The 18371-nt window shown below is 42.8% G+C and overlaps 1 protein-coding gene across 3 annotated transcripts in view; it reads left to right on the top strand.

The window, feature by feature from the left end:
• ARB2A (ARB2 cotranscriptional regulator A) overlaps positions 1-18371 on the top strand; it is a 282938-nt gene that overhangs the window by 121130 nt on the left and 143437 nt on the right. For all 3 annotated transcript variants that reach the window (XM_074166154.1, XM_074166153.1, XM_074166155.1), the window contains one exon: positions 8805-9023. In XM_074166154.1, the coding sequence (XP_074022255.1) occupies positions 8805-9023 (219 nt within the window). The remainder of the gene's footprint in view (positions 1-8804; positions 9024-18371) is intronic.

Genomic DNA, 18371 nt, shown 5'->3' with positions numbered 1-18371 from the left:
CACGTATAAAGCAGGGGAAAAAAAAACAAGTAGGACTTGCAGAAACCCATAACTAGCAGCTTCAGGAAAGGAAAAAAAAAAAAAATCAGTCTTGTTTGTTGCAAGTTGAAACCCCAGCCTGTCTGAGGACACGATCAATAGAGAGTCCCAGGAACGAGGTTTTTCTCTGTCCTTTCCCTCCAGCGTTAGGAATCGGCTGCGTGGCAGGGACGCGAGGCGTTTTAAACTTTGGGAGTGATAATACTTTGTTTACACATTTGCAGGGGATACTGGTCTGTTGCTTCACCAATTCCGAAAAACTTCAAGGTTCAAGAAGCGATAGCCTTTTAAGCAACACAAGACCGGGCTGCATGTGATACTAATTTGCAAAGTATTTGCAGTAAAGACTTGCTGACATTTAAGAAATACCTATGTGTTCCTGCTATGTGCTGTCTGTTCAGGAAAAACTTAAGTGATCATAAAATCTGTAGCAAAGAGAGACTTTTTTTTTAAAAAAAAAAACACAATTCTGTACATCCCTATCAGAGTTTCACAAGGCATTTTTCATCAATATTTGTAATTTAAAACATATTAACAAAAAGATTTTTAAGCTATGTTTTATGTATACAAAAGGGTCACAGATGGTAAAAAGATTTGTTACCGTGAGGTAGTGTAGCGTTTTGTGATTATAAAATTAATCTGTCTCTAAATCTGTTTAAAGAGTTTTTGCCATATAATGAGCAATATAAATTATTAATATTTTCATGTTCTTAGGGACTTTCACAGCCATAATTTTACCAACACAGCTGTTTGACCCAGTGACATCATGTTTTGCATATTTTTGCATTTTAATGAGTTAGTCATTTAAAAGGTTACAAAGAAACCATAACTCATAAGTAATTAAATTATTTAGCAGAAGAAGTATAAGACGGTCTTCTGACATAGGTCACTGTGGGAAGGAAGGAGCATCAATGCCGCCGAACTGCACCTGTTTGTTGGAGATAGGTACAGACCAGAAGCTTTGCTTTTCGATTACAAGTGGCTGTTTTCTCAGGGAAGTGGCTGAATACAGGCACGTACTAAAACCAACTGAATTTTCTGTCATTGGGATAGGAGGTTTTCAGGCTGCGGTCGCAAACAATGCTCGACGCCGGACGGGAGTTGTCTGTCAAGACTTGGATAACTTTGAGATTTTACAGAAAACACTCATGTGCGTGATGTGTTTTCCCTTTACAGGGCTGAAATGCAGACCTTCCGAGAGACTGACGTTTAGCCTTTTTTTTCTGTAATGGTTTATTACATATACATTCTCAGAGATGAAAGGTAGAGTAGAAGAACTTGGCAACTTGGGTTGCCTCTCCGCAAGCTGAAGACGTTACAAATCCAGACAAACCTCTGAGCCCGTCGAAATATCTACAGAACAGACCTGAAAGAGAAAATGTTTGCAAAAAGATTTTATACAATTACAAAGGGGAAGGAAATGAGGTGTATTTTAGAATAAATTTACTTAGTTTTTCATCTCGTGCTACTTTTATGTATAATACATAAAATACATTAAAGCCTATTTGGGGTTATATTCATTATGAAGTACAAATGAGAATAATTAAGACATAGTGTGACATTCTCGGGGAAGAGGCAAAGTGGACTGGAAAACGAATTTGCAGTTGAGAACTTTCACTGTCAGCTGATGGGATGCCTGGAAATACTATAGAAACATTAAAAATCCTGCAATCCAGCTTCATCTCAGCACTTTATTTGGGCGCGACTTTCAGAGAGTAACTGCTGTTCTCCTTGGTTCCCCCATCGATAAACTAGAACCAGTAATTATCTGTTACTTGTGTGGGTTTTATGAAGATTATTTGGTTTATCATTGTTTCTGGTGCATCGCTTTCGAAGAGTTAAGTTCTGTATCAATCCGAATAACCCTTTGATTAAAATCTTAGTGAAAAAGTGGAATATGCATGAGGTTCTTGTTTGAGATCTTGTTACCCTGCTGAAACTTCTGAAATTTTTGTCAGAAAAGAAAGTAAAATGGTTTCCTAAGAGAGGAGGGAAGGAGTAACTTTCAGAGTACAGGCTTTAGTTAGAGAAGGGGTTCCTGTAAGGTGTCGATAAGAGATGCCAGGCCTTGGGGGGTGAGTGGTGGGTTCATTTTTTCATGGGTTGTGTGGACCCCGAAGCTGCGTCCACGTGGTGAAGGAGGGCAGAGGCTGTTCCTGCAGCCCGGCCGGCTGTTGCAGATGGATTATTTGCGGTCCCGCATCCCGTCTGGGGTGGGTTCCCGTCCTCTCAGCCTCCGGCGAGGTCGCCCGAATCCCACCCCGGGCAGAGCTGGTGGGGCTGAGCTTTGTTAAACAACGCCTGACGCAGGTTCTGCACGTGAACCTAGTTCTCCTCTCCCAGAATCAAGTTAATGCTGGAGCTCGGTTTCTTGTCTTTCTTGCCATGAGAAATAATTTTCTGCTGAAAATCCCAGTGAAAAATCCCCGCCACGAACAGAGTGCGGAACTGGGGGAATAAAACCCTTACAATTCATGGATGCGTTTATCCAGTTTTGGCCTTGGGAGCAAAACTTCATAAAACGGGATTGCGGATCTTAGGCGTAGACATATTTGGGTTGCCAATTATAGATAGATGTAAAACTTCGATTCTTTTCAAAACTTTTCAGCAGTAAACTCAAAATGTGGTAACAGCTTATCTGGTGGGTTTTTTTTTTTTTAGGCTTGAACACTGATTTGTTTGGTGTAGCTGTGCTGGCACCAAATTAACAAAAAGGAAAGTAAAACATACTAATATCGTGTTTTAAACTTTCCAGCATAAGGGTACTATATATGGTGAAATAAGATGAAATACAGTTCTGCATGCAAATGGGTACAGACCTGATGCGGTGAGGAATTAGAAGGCAGTAACAGAAAGGAAATGAAGAGTTTATTGTTTTTATAGCTCTAATATCCATTAAAAGTTAGTAACACAGCAGGTGACAGTTTGGGTAAGTGTAAAGTGAATGTTTTGAAATAAATAGCAGTTGGGTGACCTGGGATGTCAGGGCTCAAGACAAGGGTGTGTGTTTGTCAATATATCCTACATGTTTTACAGACTCCTCAGGGAACAGGGGAAGATACAATTTCACCTTTTCTGTGCCAAAACATTTTAATTATATCTTCTTCCAAGTACAGCGGTTCAGTAACCAAGGAGCTGACATTGATGCATGTGTTGATAAAGCTGCAAACATTCAAAATGAGATTAACAAAGATTTTGAGGAAAGGGTGACAGCTAATTTTGCACAGTATTCTGCATCTAATTCAGGTCAGTGTAATGATAGAATATTTTATAACTGTTGTGTCATCCAGAGGGACTTTTATGATGCTTTGTGTTTTTGAGGATTTGTGTATATGAAAGTATAGTTCTTAATACATCATTCAAACAGGTTATAACTTTTTTATTGAACGTCTGTTGGTTGTAGCCATAAACAGGAATAAACTTCAGCATTTAGAAGCAATTTTATATATCCATCAGCATTCATCACGGTAATAGGTTTCTTTTGTCTAATTCACCTTGAAAGTATTGACTTCAGATGTGAAATGGAACCAGAACTACCGTGCCCGCTTTGCGGCGCAGCCTAATATTTGCAAAAAGATGGGATGGAAAGTTATATTAAGTGTATTTAAATAATCAAACTGTAGTTTCTTTGTATTGTGTGGGACCTTTTGAGAACATCTCAATGTATTTCTGCTCTATTCTCCTCCTTGTTTGAAGGCAACTGACATTCTTCTTTCACTTTTCTTTTTGTTTGTGAAATTTTCTCCTTTTTTTTATCCACTCACTTCTCCATCTGCTTTCACTTTTGTTTGCTTGGGCCGTCTCTCATCCCAACTTGATAATGAGGAATGCGGTGTGACCCTGACCTCTATCAGCCCATGCATGACCTTCTGACTCCCCCACATAACCTTTGACCTTCTCTTTGACAGCTTGATTAATTACCCTGTGTTATGATTTATGAGTAAGTGCTATGTAAAAATAATAGACAACAGGTGGTCCTCTAAAAACTTTTTGTGGCATGTTTTCTTTTCCTGCCCAACTTGATGAGCTATTTTAAGTTGGGAACTTGGTGGGACAATGCGCGTTTGGCAGGAACGCGGCATTTTTACACACTTGGACACGGCGCTGGAATTCAGGGAGCCGAGGTGTAGCCGGGATGGAAATATCACAAAGTATTTGTGGGGAAGGGGGGCAAGGGAGTGGGGGTGGGGGGGCAGTTGCCAAAATGTACACGGGGTGGAAACAGAAAGCGGAGTCAACTGACATTTGGGGCGTTTCAGTCTCAGGTCATGTCTTGAGAAAATCGCTCAAATAATGGAGGGGGACATTTTTCAAGCTGGGCTGCATCTCCAGCAGCTCTATTTGCTTTAATGCTTCAGCCGGTGGCTTCTGATTGGCCGTCACGGCCTCATCCCGCTCTCGCACCTACGATGGGGCAGACGGTGGCATCGATGGACCCTTCCCCTGGAAAAGGTGGGAAGCGAACAGAACAAGAGGGATGGACCTCGCCGTGTCCCTGTGAACACCACAGGCGGGTTTGAGGGGCCGAGCACTTTGGGTTGTGTTTCACCCCCACCCCCCCGCCCCGGGAATTAACTCCTCTCCCCTCGCCAACAATCTCAGTAGAAACCTGAACTTGGAAATTCACGTTGATAGAGCTTAGGAAAATGATCTCTTTCAGACCCTCGCTCGCGGTCCCAAAAAGGTAGTTACACAGGTCAAAAGACTTCTCTCCAGCCCTGACCTCTCTGCTCACATATGGTGTCCCATCGTGGTGGGTTAATATGCAGAGCTGAAGGCTTTCAGCTCATTATTCACGTGCCCAGGCAGAAGGGGTTTCGAAAGATTAGGAATTTACCTCAAATACCATGGGGCTCTTTGCTTTTTTTAACCTTACTCTTGCTGTCAGAGGCAATAATTTTGGTGTTCCTCCTGTTTTGAACATCTCGCTTGAACTTCCAGTGAGAGGTGGAAAGTGCCGCTCCGTTTCTGGCTCGTGCCTTAGGGTGGAGAAGGCCCTTCCACGTTGTCCTGGCTTGGTAGTGAAGGTATTGTAGCTGAGATTCCTCATCCTTTCCAACACTTGACTTTGTCAGCCTGTTTTTCCTTCCCCTTTCATCATTGTTTGCTGGCTCAATAATTGGTATTAATTGTATTTGTGTTTATGAAGCTGGAAGTGGAGTTTGCACAGAGTCCTCAACCTCCAGAAGGAGTTACCTGGAGGATGCCAGTGCTTAAAGTGACATTTTACCTACCCCAAAGCATTGGGATTTGGGGAAACCAATTGGGTGTTTTAGTCTGAGGAAGAAATGGTGACTTTTCCCGTGGAATTGGTAGGTGGGAGCCCGAGTGTCTGTCCTGATCGTGGCGTCCCCTCGCCGATACGCCGACGGCGGACGCGGGCGGACCTGGGCTTCTGTGCAACATCTGTATTCTCTCAGACATGTGGCAGAGCGCGGGTCTTGCCTTCCTTCTGTCAGCTCATGATTGATGGAGGGCGGGGGGGAGGGTGTTGTACCAAAGTTTAGCTTTTCACCAGGAAAAAACTTGAGCGCTTCAGCGAGTGGTTTCTCTTTCTGAGCGCGCTGGAGACGTGGGAAAGAACTGCCCCCCTGTTACGCGTGTCGGAAACATACCTCATGCTTCACCCACGGTGGCCAGCCTTAAAAAACTGCCCTGCATGGCGGCACGCACTGACATCATAGGTCACTACGTTTTAATTACTCTGTAAGGTCGTCGTAGCTGAAATAATCGATATTTTTAATGACCTGGTGAGGTATACACTTCTGAACATGACTTTCACTTAAAAAGACACTTTTTAGTGACTGTGGTTTTCTCTCTGCTAAACAGTCGTGCCAAAGACTGCGTATCTTGGCTATTATTAAAGTTTGCTAACGGCCTTGTTTTTGAGATATATCAGTAGTTTTGTGTGCCCGGTTTTGCGTTGAGTTGCCCTCTGCTCAGCCCCACTGCGTCCGCGTGGAGTTCCAATTTTCTGACCGCACTGAAGTTTAACGGGGCAGCTAACGCTCGTGTGAAATGCATCTTTTAAGAACTAATCGAACTTAGAAGCCGCAGTGTTTACATAGATGTTATCTAGAGAATATCTAAAATACTTCATGTTTAGCAGAAAAAACTTGGGCTAAGGCTGAATGAGAGAGGTTGTAATTGGGTACAACTTCACCAGTCATTTTGTTTTTCCGTATTACCTTATGCATGTTACTATCACATCTTCTTTCTGGTGCCATTGTTCACCACTTGCGATGGAGGAGGCAGAAGGACAAGGGAAGGAGAAATACACTTGGTCACACAAGCAAAACCATCTGAAAAGAGATTACTCTCCTAAGAGAAAGTCTTCTGAATTGCAAGATTGCTTTTCTCTCAATTACGGGAAAACCCATCTCAGTTATTACTTAATTATTTTAATTGTACTGATAGGAAAGGCCTGCTGTCTGGGAGAAAGGAAAGAAAAAAGTGTAAGGGGAGGCATGTTACACTGCTTAAAATATAATTGATAAAAATCCTTTAATTGATCTATGAAATAGTGAATTTAGAAATGGAATCATATTTCATCTGTTGATGTCTATGTGAAAAATTGACATTGTGTCCTCATAAAATTGGACAAATGAGTCATGTAATTTTCAGTTACATAATCAATAACTTAGACAAATTCTACTTCTTTGATGATTTATGTGTCTGTTTTGTGGTCAGCTTGGAGTGGACGCCGAGTTTCAAATCCCTGTAGCGCTTGTAGACCTGCAATAAACGCAGAGGCTTTGCCTTCGGGGCTGTGCGGGGAGGGGGAGACAACGCGTAGGAGAAGGTCCCCCCTGCTCCAGGGGAGAGGGTTGGGGTGGCCAACAGCACCGGGAGCCCCAAAACCACCAAAACTTCCTCTGACTCTGCACCTCGGGAGCCCGAAACCCATCCTTTCGCCTGCGGCGTGTGAATTGGGAGCGTTTGAGGGGGGTGTCCTCCCCGGGGATGGATTTTGAGCTTTGTGTTTCCCGAGTTGGGGATTCGACGTGCTGATGGTCCGGAGCGTTACCGCCACCAGCCGTGGCCAGGGCCGATTGTAAACTTCCGTCTGCTTGAATTTTCCCTTTGCCCTTTGCCCTTCCCCCTTGGTTTGTGTGCTGGTTTTTGGCCCGTTTGTTGGCGTTTTACCCCCCGGGGGTCCCCTCGGTGGGGCGGGCAGGGGAGCGGGGTGACAAGCCGCCCCACGCCGAGCCCGGGGACGATGTTTTCGGTGGCCTGCGGTGACCTTTTTTTTTTTTTCTGAGGACATCCCTTAGGCCAGAGACAGTGCCCTGAATGCCTCTGTTTCACCCTGTTTAGCAGAGTGCATCCGTGCCCTTTAACTTGGCTTTTTTTTTTTCGGTGGGAGGAGGAGAAGGGACGGCAGACGCCTGAGCGGGGCGCGAGGACGAGGGGTAGGAGCTGCCTTCGGATGAGATTTTGATAACTACTCGAGTGTGTCCAACTGTAGAAAATCACCGAGTGACAATCTGTCTACCTGACAGTGGCCACAATGCGCTACAAGGTTTGTGAATGGCCCTACAGATCGGAATAAAAGCGAGCCCCAAATAAAGTATCTTTTGTTGGCTTGGGCTTGGGTTTGCTCTGGCCGGCTAGGTGCGGGGGGACCTCTTTGATCCTCCTGCCGAGCCCAGAGCCAAGCACCCAGTGAAAAGCTGGAAATGAAGCTGTTCAGCTAGATAATTAATATAGACGTTTCCAAAAAGTAAGTCTTTATTAAAATTTACTCTTAAAGGACGGGTTGGTTTTTGACTGGGAGCCCATGGTAACTTTTAAGGGCTCATCTGTTAAACGCACGTGCTTCCCTTTTCTCCCTGCCTTCGCCATTATGTCTTCCACGAGCGTTATTGTGTGATTTGCCATCATTTAAAAATCATAATAAAATGATTGGCTGATTTGTTCAAGATTTATTTCTCATTCATAAATTCATGTATTTTTTTCAACCGGCTCATTTTCTGAGGCACAAAAATGCAGCTGGTATGCTCAAAAGCATCCTGCAGGTCACGAATTTTTCTCTGGGTTTGTTGAATACGGGACGTAATCCCAGAGAAGTTTTAGAGCAGATTTAAAGATACACTTAAAAGTCATCCTCCCCACAGCAAAAAGAGTTGACTTGTAAGCGGTACCACTGAATCAGTGGTGGTATTGATTCATTATGAGGGCCGCTGTTGGCTTCTGCATGGTCTGCTTGTTGTCAGCTAGACAAAAGGGTTTACTATTTTAAACTGGGGTGAATAATTTCCACATGCTTGCTTTATTTTAGATGTGTGTATATATATATATATATATATGGAATCCCTCCATCCTTTTTATTTTACAGTTTTTTACTGGCTGGGTATAAAGCTTTTTTATTCATCATTATGCAGAGTTCTTAAAATAATATTTTCCTTTTAGTTCCCATACTGTTTTCTGAAAAAGTCGTATAAAGTGCTTATGAATAAAACAACATATTAAATTATTTTAAAGGTAAAACAGGCAACTTTTCTGACGCTGAGGGATGTGCGTGAGCATAAGTGCACGCACAGACACATATTCACACATCAATATCCCTTTAATGACAGAAAAGAAACAAACAGAATATTCTTAAAACACCCTTCTATAAATTACGTTGTGCGAACTTACTGAAATAAAGAAAGAAGTTTTTAAGAGCATTAAATAAATGCAAAGCATTTTCAAGCATTAAATCTCCCTTTTCATATTTCTTTTTGTGTGTCTGTGTGCGTGTGCGTCTCTCTCTTCTACAACAGGAAGGCTATGGAGTAATAGTACTGAATCCCAATGAGAACTATATTGAAGTGGAGAAGACAAAAGCCCAAGTACAGCTGTCTTCTGATAGCTCAGATGAACCTGCCGAAAAGAGGGAAAGAAAAGATAAAATCCAGAAAGAAACAAAGAAGCGACGTGACTTCTACGAAAAGTATCGAAATCCGCAAAAAGAGAAAGAAACTATGCAGATGTATATTAGAGTAAGTTTCTTTTGGTTTCGTTTGCCCTTCTTTAGTGATGTTATATAGATGTGTTTACTGTCCATACTGGCTAGTAAACAGCATGCTTTTTTTAAAAAAAACAAACACTGTACTGAGATGGCATTCAAGAGTTCATACAGAGTTCCTGCCTCTTTATTCTGCTGATATTTTTTGTCACTTGCCAAATGTGAAGTTTGGGAAGAGTTGCAAAACATTTCTTTCTAATTTCAAAGGGGGACTTCAAATAAACCCCAGAGGAACTCACTGGTGCTATCAAGAAAGAGAGTGATTTAAGGAAGACTTTGTAAAAATGATTTTATAAACAGAGGTGTACGTAAGGAACGCTTTCTAGTGCAGCTTAGGCAAAATATTAACTTCACGTGTCATGCATGCATTTATTGTGTTACGCTGTCTTATACTGGGGAGGCAGTAGTTATAGCCTGATAGGTTTTTAACGTATTACCTGCTGAATTAATAATGTATTGTGGAAAATACCGGTGTTCATCTTGTGTGGTAGCACATTTACCCTATAATGTATTGTTTTCATATGAGCAGCCATCCATTGTGTTTCAGCTGAACTTCAGAAGGCAGATAAAGGAGGAGAGTTATTAATATCTTAATAAATATTTAAGCTAGAATACTTCGGGAATGGTGTAATGAGGAAACTCTGTCCCTTGCTCTTTTCTTACTCAGTGAACCTTTGCACTTTGTAATGCTACCAGCATGGGATCGTTATAACAGTGCTACCCGAGGATTTCTAATTCTGCAGGGGGCACAAACAATATTATTTGCACTTTGACACATTCTGCTTCATATACATACTATGCATTATACATTCAAGACCGAGTCGTGCAATTTCCAAAGCCCTTATTATGAAAGTTAGCATTTCCATTCAAACGGTAAAACGTGTCAGAAGTGCCACAGTGCAGTTAAAACAGTAAAAATGTATATGGTGCGAAACAGAGAAAAAAACAGCAAAAGGCATGTTAGAATCATCTTAAATTTTAACATGTTCCTGTTAATTGTGGTTTGTAATAGCATCGTGTGTGGGAGAAATACTGGCTGGTTAAAAGGGTTTGTAACCTGGATGCCAGATTATCACTAAGACCATAAATATTACGGTGTCTTTTGAGAAATATCTGGCTGCTGAGTACGGGAAACAAAAGGATGCACATACATGTTCAAAGTCACCAACAGGGCGCTGCTTTTCTCTATCACTGCTTCTTCTGAGGGATGCCGTTCTGCCCCACAGCCAGACCCTGCTTCTGAAGGGGGGACTTGTCTCAAGGTGGACGATGTTGCTTTATTGTCCAGAAAGTGGCCCAGTGTCCCCTTGCTGAAACTGCACCTTTTTTTTTTTTTTTTTTTGGATACCGCTTTAGCAGTTCCACCTTCATGTGGCTCTTTTGCTCGGTGAGGCGCGAAATTTGGCTTTGGGAGGTTTGACCCCCGGAACATAACATGCATGACTCCATCCCCTTGTCGTTATTGCACAGCTCTGTGCCTCACGTGTGACTGTTGACGTTGCCTTGATTTGATTTCCATCAAACCAAGGAGATAAGTAGCATAAGTTTTAGTGACAGTGTGGGTGGTAGTCTCCTCTCCTGGGCAAATTGACTGAAATCGAGTTTTCTGATGTGGTTGGTGTTTTATTCTGAAAGACCTGTGCCTGTGCAACCTGCTCTGGGTGACCTTGCTCTGGCAGGGGGTTGGACTGGATGATCTCCAGAGGTCCCTTCCAACCCCATAGCATTCTGTGATTCTGTAATTCTTTGGGTATTTTTCTTTATAAGGCTCTAGTATAGAGAATTTCTTGAAAGAGAATAAAATTGCCACTGGTCCTTGGGTCCGTGGGAGCTGCGGGAATCACCGTGTGTTTCCCCCCTGGGACTCTCTTAGGACAACCACAGGTTGGGGTAATCTCAAAGGACAATTTATACACGGCCTTTACTTTCTGTGTAGTAGAGCATGCGTTTGACTCACTGGGCTCTGGAAATAAAACATATTGTCACGCCACAGAAATATTTAAGTATGGTGTACGCTTCATAACGGTCTCGTCAAAGAATTTTGAAAAACCTGAGTCAGCCTTTACGTCGTCTTTGCCAAGCAGGGCCAACAGGTACAGAGGGACTGGGTGAAAAATACCCCCACAAGAAGTCATCAACAGCATCTAACATTGAAGGAACATTTGTTTGTCTCAAACACACTGGAGAAATTGTTTCAGACTGTTAAGTAGTAGGAATAAATATCCCCCGTTACGTTCTCATAGGGTCATTGAGATCCGTTGTCATCTGATGAGGAAATGCCATTTGAACTGATTAAAGCTGTCTGGATGATGCTCCCACTTGTGCAGTTAGATTTTCCAAGAACTGGAGAAATGGAACTCTTCTGTGGTTTCTTTAAGTATTTTCTTTATTTTTAGAGAAAAAAAAAAAGAACAACAAACAAATAGCTGGGACACGCAAGAATATGTAAAAGCGGAGCTTTAAAAAACAGAATCTCAAATTGTACTGTATTTTTTTACAAAATGACTACAAATAAGAATGACTATGGGAGTGTGTAGTGCATTAAGCATAGTGCTTGAAAGATCAAAGTACTTATTGTTTCATGCTGGAAGTTTCCTTAACTATGAAATAATGTACTTTCTGGCGTACATTATAGCTTGTTAAAGGGACTGATTTGGTCTGGGCAATAAACATCATGTCAAACATTATGGCAGGAAAACCTGCTTAATATGTTTTGTAATAAGACAGAATTTTTTGTTCTTGAAAACATCTGCCAACTGAATTTGTGAGTGAAGACAGAAAATGTCATCAGTTCAGTAACAATCTTATAAATTTGGTTTCTTTTTTGTCGATGCAAACCAAGGGAAAAAAAAACTTCTTGATAATCAGCATTGACTATAATACTTTATGGAATGATTAAACAAAAGCATTTTACTTTTATATAACATGCTAATGAATGCATATGAATTTTAATACTCTTACTGTTCAGATTTTAACAAGCATATTGCCAGCAGATCATTTTAAAAGCATCTGTTTTTTAATGTGTTGAACGGAGGATTGAGTCAAATAGCTAAATATGTACATACATCCCTTTAAAAAACATATTTCTAGCCTTACTTATACATACTACCATTTTTTCTTAGACCACCAGAGGCTGCTGCTGTACGTATTGGCTAATGCTTCCCCCCAGAAACTTAATACCCTGGCCAACCTTCATTTATGACTGAACCAAACTGAGAATTTGTTGATCTCTAACCTTTTTCTATGGAAACAGATCATACGGGCTTAAATGTGACATGATTATTCCCTCCATCCTCCAAGCCATCTCCCACTCCCTACAGATTTTCACATTGACAGTGTCTTCTCTATGTTAAAAGACACTTAGAAATGTAAATCAGTATTTATCCCCTTCTAAATAGTGTTCACCACTTAAACAAGTATACTGAATGGATTCTGAAATGTTATTAAAGGAAAAAGTATAAATCACATAATTTTATAATAATAGTAATTTGCAATAATGTTGTTGCCACAATAGTGGAAGGATATCAAAGAGGCAACGAGGGAAGAAGAAGGAAGAAGTACTTTTATCAGACCAACTGATGGGGTCAGGTTTTCTGGGCAAAAGGGATAAGTCTTTCCTCGCCCTGTATGCTCGGAATTTCATCCTTTATTTTTCCACCGAGCCTAGCTGCTTTAATAATTCTTACCGCAAATATTATTTTTACCGTAGCACAGCCTATAACAGCGCTGTTTATACTAGCAGCACACCAGTGAAATTGAATTAATTTTGGATGTAACACACTTTTCATAAATAATTTTTTTCCCCCTTTCTGCAGGAGATTAAATAGGAAACGATCATGTGCAACTAATTAATTTGTTTTGCTAAAAACGGACGCATCGGGGCAATTTGTGCCAGCATTTAGGAGGAAGTGGTAAAAGGCAGGTTTATTAATAAAGTCTGTGGTGGCGGCTGTTGGGCAGGAGATCCTGGCAAAAGCGGCTGTGACATTTCTGCTCGTTGTTGGGGTCGGGCTGACAGGTGGCACCGCCTGACGCAAGGTCACCGCCGGGTGTCCCCTTGCACGGGGTGACACTTATTTGAGGCTGGAGATGGAGCCATTTCCCAGGTCCCACCAGCTGCCTGGGGCGGGGGGGTCTGGTCCACCCCATGCATCCCCGGGCAGATGCTGGCTCCCTCTGGCCCATCCTGGGACTTGGCAAGGTGGTCCTCCAGAGCCTGTGCCACCGTGTTAGCCTGCTGCTGAGACCGAACCCCTCAGCCTTTTATTCCACCAGAAGAGACGAAATGACAAGTGCCGGACAGGCAGCTCTCTCAGCCCAATGTTTATATCACAATGCCTTCCCCCCCGCCCCTTTTACAACTATCAATCACCATTGCTTTACCTATAGCTCTGAAATAACACATGGTTTTACCTTGTCCATATTTACCTTTTAAAGCCCGTTACATCCTTACATTCTTGAGAAACCTCTTTCACTTCTTCGCAACAGCAAAACCGTCCTGGCGATGGAAAGCTCATGAGAACTGCTTAGAAACTACCGCAGCTTTATTGTTCTTGTCTCTCATACCCCTGGACACTGTTTAAAAAGACTGCAGTTCAGGTGCTGGGACGTATTTATGACATTCTGGGTGCCACAGGGTGTTTGGGACAGTGGAGAGACCTCACCGATGTCTTGTAGGACCTGTACCACCCCTGGCCCAGCAGCTGGAAGCCCAGCAGAGGACTCTAAAGGATCTGCAGTGGCACTGAGCACCTACAGATAGGCCTCTGCATCATTCCTAAAGGGTCAGAGAAGCTTTAAGTTCCTACAGTGGCTTCTATATAGCAGGGAAAATACATATATATCATATTGCATTCTATAGATACTACAATGAACATGCATCTTACATTAAATAGCTAAAGTATATAGAGCTTAAATTGTAATAGTATTCAATAATTTGTGCACAGGTTGTTTAGCGTGTGCAGTTAAACTAAGTATTTTAAGAAATCCTGGGATTGTAAAGATTTCTTATGGTATGTTTTGCATCTGCCAGTCCAGAAAACTTGTATTCGTCCTCTTTTCCTTGAGCCAGTGAGAAATCAGAGAGAGAGATAATCACTGAAGGAAGATTTTGCATCTCTTCAAGAGCACCACTGGCTCCTCTTTCCGCGATATCCTCCCTTTGTTCTGCCTTTCACGAGTGTGGTTTAATCAAAGAAAAGGAATAAATGGGGGCCATCTACCTCTTTCAGAGCGTTCGTTACGTGACGCTGATGAAATGTGCATTGTTAGACCCAGCTCCTAAGGCGCGAGGCGAGCCGTGTGAGTTCCCAAAAGAAAGGACCGGCTTGTTCCTCTCCTCCCACCACGAGCTGCACGGTGCTCCCCCGTCGTGCTAAAGAAGCTAAAGACCTTCTCTCACGGGTCAGAAGAGTCCTCCTTCCCTTCAGACGGGAGTTAGGCTTGGTAGACCTGGCCGTTTAGCGAGATATCGGGAAAGAAAACCACCTCAGCGGAAAGCGGACCTACTTGTTGAAGGCGAAGGTGGATGAAATCATTCAAACTTCGTCTACTCGGATACTGCCCCTCTTTCTTTGATTGTAGAGCGGTTGCAGTGAAGGACTGAAAAGACCTTGAAGGTCTTCTGGTCCGTCCTCCTGCCAGTGCAGATTGCTCTCTGCAATCCTCCTTTATTGTTTATCCAGTGGAATCAAAGGATAATATCCTTTTAGCTGAGACCCAAAACAAGGATAATGTCCTTTAACCTACTGCACGCAGTCGCACCCTTTGATGCTAGATTTCAGTGTGTTGGGAAAACCAGCAGAAAAAGTTTAGCAGGGGCTCGAGTGGCAACATACACCTCTTTTTGCAAAACTTGGAGATTCTTTACGTGCTTTTTTCTCGTGGACCAGTCTTGTGGACTCAGCCACAAGAGCCTTGACATACTGAGAGATGATGAATGTTAATTTCTGAGATAAATATATATATAGTCGTCTTAAGATGAATGGTGCTGATGCAAAAAAACCCATTTCTGTGGGGATGCACCACCCAACCCCAATCCTCTAGAAATATTTAGTGGTTTGGTGTTTGAGGACTCTACCACAGCGCGCGGAGGTCAGGAAAACAACATTTGTGGAGTCCTAGGAAATGGATGTCAGCAGACAGGGAATCGGGGCACAGGATGCACAGTGTGTTTGAGGATGGTGTTTTCACATCTGCTGCAGAAAACAAAGCGGAAATTCAGAAAAAAAATAGGAAAAAAAAAAAAATCTCGTTTTTGGGGTTAAGATAAATCTGGTAGTTCCTCTGTAGTCTGCTTGGCTGCCTGCAGTGGTGACGGCTGCCAAAGGAGCTAGAAGTAGTGGAGGAAACAGTGGCACGGATGAATGTGGAATAAGCTGTCCCAGAAAAAATGTCAGTTCCTACCCTGCAATTCATAGGTGGCTGACAATTTGAAAAATTAATTATTATAGCCCTTTCATTCGTTACATTTTAAAATCCTTGCAAGGAAAGGATTTTACTAACCAAAATCCTTACTTTTTTTGTGAGTTTACTTACTGTGCCATGTTATTTTGAATTATTTACCTCTTGAGAACAAGGTTTATTTTTTTAATCACCTCATTGTCGTCCCTGTACAGGCAAAGAAATATGCCTTATTGTGAGCTCTGAGGGGAACGGAGTCATGACCTCCGTTCTTGCTATGCCTTAGTGAACTCTGCCGCCGATCATCACGCCCCGAGAACTACCTTTTACCAACTTCAGAGCTGTTAACTTCATTTTCATTCTGCCCAGGCAGAAGTCTTTCCTAAGGTAGTCTGCTTTACACCATCTCCAGCCATGACCTCATCTAAATTTTGAGAAATCTCACCGTTCCTCTCTCAGCTGAGTCCTTGGTTTATCCTTCTCTCCCTGGCTAAAAAGGGCGTGCTAAACTGATCAAAAATGCTTTTTGTCTTTTGTGGTCGGCAGTGTCGGTGACCAGTTTTCTCCCCTGAATGGGCTGCACGCTGTTCAGCCACACTCTTCTACGCTTTGGCAGTTGGTTCTCATTCTCTTCCTCTGCATTTTTTGATCAATCCTTGGCAAGAGCGAATTTGTCAACAGACAATGAGCTATATTCCCTCTATTATCAAGTAATATTTGAATTTTAGTTAGTTTTCCCAATAGATGGCACTGCTTGGAGAGAAACTACGGAATAAAGTAGGACTGACTTGAGAGTGACCAAGAGTTGTGTGTGTTGAGGAGCCTTAAGTTTTTCTGGGCTCTTAACCAACAGTTTGGGGGCTTCTAGTTTGGTACTTTCAGCAGCAGCATGGAGTGAGGAGAGTATCACAACTGCGTTGAGCAGGTTCTTCAGAAAGGAAGGGAGGTCCCTGGGTTAGTAGCTGTTGACGAACATAATCATGCTGCTTCTAATACTGACAAGTAATTATGGGGATGGCACATCAGGGTCACACAGGCTCCGGTTGCCCATGTTACTGTTAGATGGTGTAGCAGGAGGGATCCTGGGCTTACCAATTCACTGTGCATCCAACCAAATTTTTTAGTTCTTTAATAAAATACTGCTCCTCTACACCTCTGAAAAAAAAAAAAAAAACAACAAAAAACCAAAAAAACAGCGAAAGAATACTGTGTCTGGTTTTGTCATGTCCTTATTGAATTAGGGAGTGAGTGGAAGAGGGGAGATGGAGATGAGATGTGGGGAAGAACTTCTTTGCTGTGAGGGTGGTGAGAGCCTGGCCCAGGTTGCCCAGAGAAGCTGTGGCTGCCCCATCCCTGGAGGGGTTCAAGGCCAGGTTGGAGGGGGCTTGGAGCAACCAGCTCTGGTGGGAGGTGCAGGGCAGGGAGTGGCACTGGATGGTCTTCAAGGTCCCTTCCAGCTTGAACCATTCTGTGATTGTATGGTTCTGTGATTCTATGAAGAGTTCCTCTGTCCCAGAAGAGTTACGTTACAACTTACACATTGTCTGGTATCACTTCAATTTGAGTCTGTCATTATACCTGTGATGAAGTGTGAGTTCCCCTGTACACACGTACACAAGTGCCCACGCATGTGTGTGCACACAGACGCTACTGACATTAAAGCACACAGAATCTTCACGTTTGTGCATGTGCAGCCTCTGCAGGAGGTGGGCTGTGACAGTGTGTGTGCGGGCATAGGATGGATAACACTGGAAAGTTTCCTTTTTACCAAAAGCAAGGATTTAACCGGTGCATCCAGTCGTATAGTACAGCAAGAAACCTGAAATGTTGTTGATTCCGACACTACGCCTGGTGCTTCGTAAGCATCTGCAACGTGTTTTTGTTATTTCAGACTGGTGTTTCCTTCCAGGATGGTTTTTCACTCCCATCTTCTCCACCTGCTGTGTAACTGAATAATCTGATTTCATGGATCTTGCAAGTTCAGCCCCTGTATCCTAGGAAAGTGGGCAATTGACATTATCACTTAATTGTGTCACCACCACTCTGTTCTTAACCTGGGAAAACAGAAGCCTTAATTGCATGTAGTTGTTAAGACGACAGGTATTTATTTCTTTCAGGCATCTGGTTTGCTGAGGAATTCTTTTGAAGTGAGCAAATTAAGTAATGAAGAAATTTAGCAAAGCTCAGGTGGCGTAAGTAGTTTTGAAAGATTTCTGGGTTCTGCAATTAACTTTGTGGTCTTATCCTTTGATAAGTCGCTGCCCCCACACATTCCACCTCGCGGCACACCTCTCCGAGCCCCCGGGCACAACACTTTTCCTGTGGTTTGAAAAATGAACAAACACATTTGACGACAGGACCGTGTTATTCATCATGTGTCCTTTGCACTGGCTGCCAAAAAAAAGGGGTAGGGTTATGTTTAATGGCTGTTGCTTATTTTTAAGATCCCCTGCCAGTGAAGACCTTGGCCGCATGTGAAACCCTCCTCGTTGGGATACGTCGAGCTTTCGGACGCTGCGCGCCGCTTGAGGTTCTGGCCGCTTTGCTTTAAGTGGGCAAATGGGTTATTGCCGCGTTAAGGTCTGAAATTAACAGCCTCTGATGTGATCGTGGAGTCCACTCGACTTAAATACCTTTCTGCTGCTGTTGGCTGTTCGTTCTTAACGTTCTTTTACCATTTCCTTTCCCTTTCTGTTTCGAACCACCCCAGCTGATAGCGTTTGGCTGGTATTTTAGATGGATTTTTGTCCTGGTGGGCACCAGAGGGTACCATCACTGGAGTGGAAGCTCAGATGCTGTTGTTATTCTGTTATAATTGTGGTAAATAACCATGACGTGATTTTCTAACAACACTATGAAGTAACGCCTGTTTCTGCTCAGAGATAAAGCGACCAGGCAAAATTCAGGTCTGCCAGACCTG

This window comes from Numenius arquata, chromosome Z (assembly GCF_964106895.1).
Source record: "Numenius arquata chromosome Z, bNumArq3.hap1.1, whole genome shotgun sequence".
NCBI classification, from domain to species: Eukaryota; Metazoa; Chordata; class Aves; order Charadriiformes; family Scolopacidae; genus Numenius; species Numenius arquata.
Note: the sequence above shows the minus strand (reverse complement) of the source record. Positions and strands in the feature narration are given on the sequence as shown.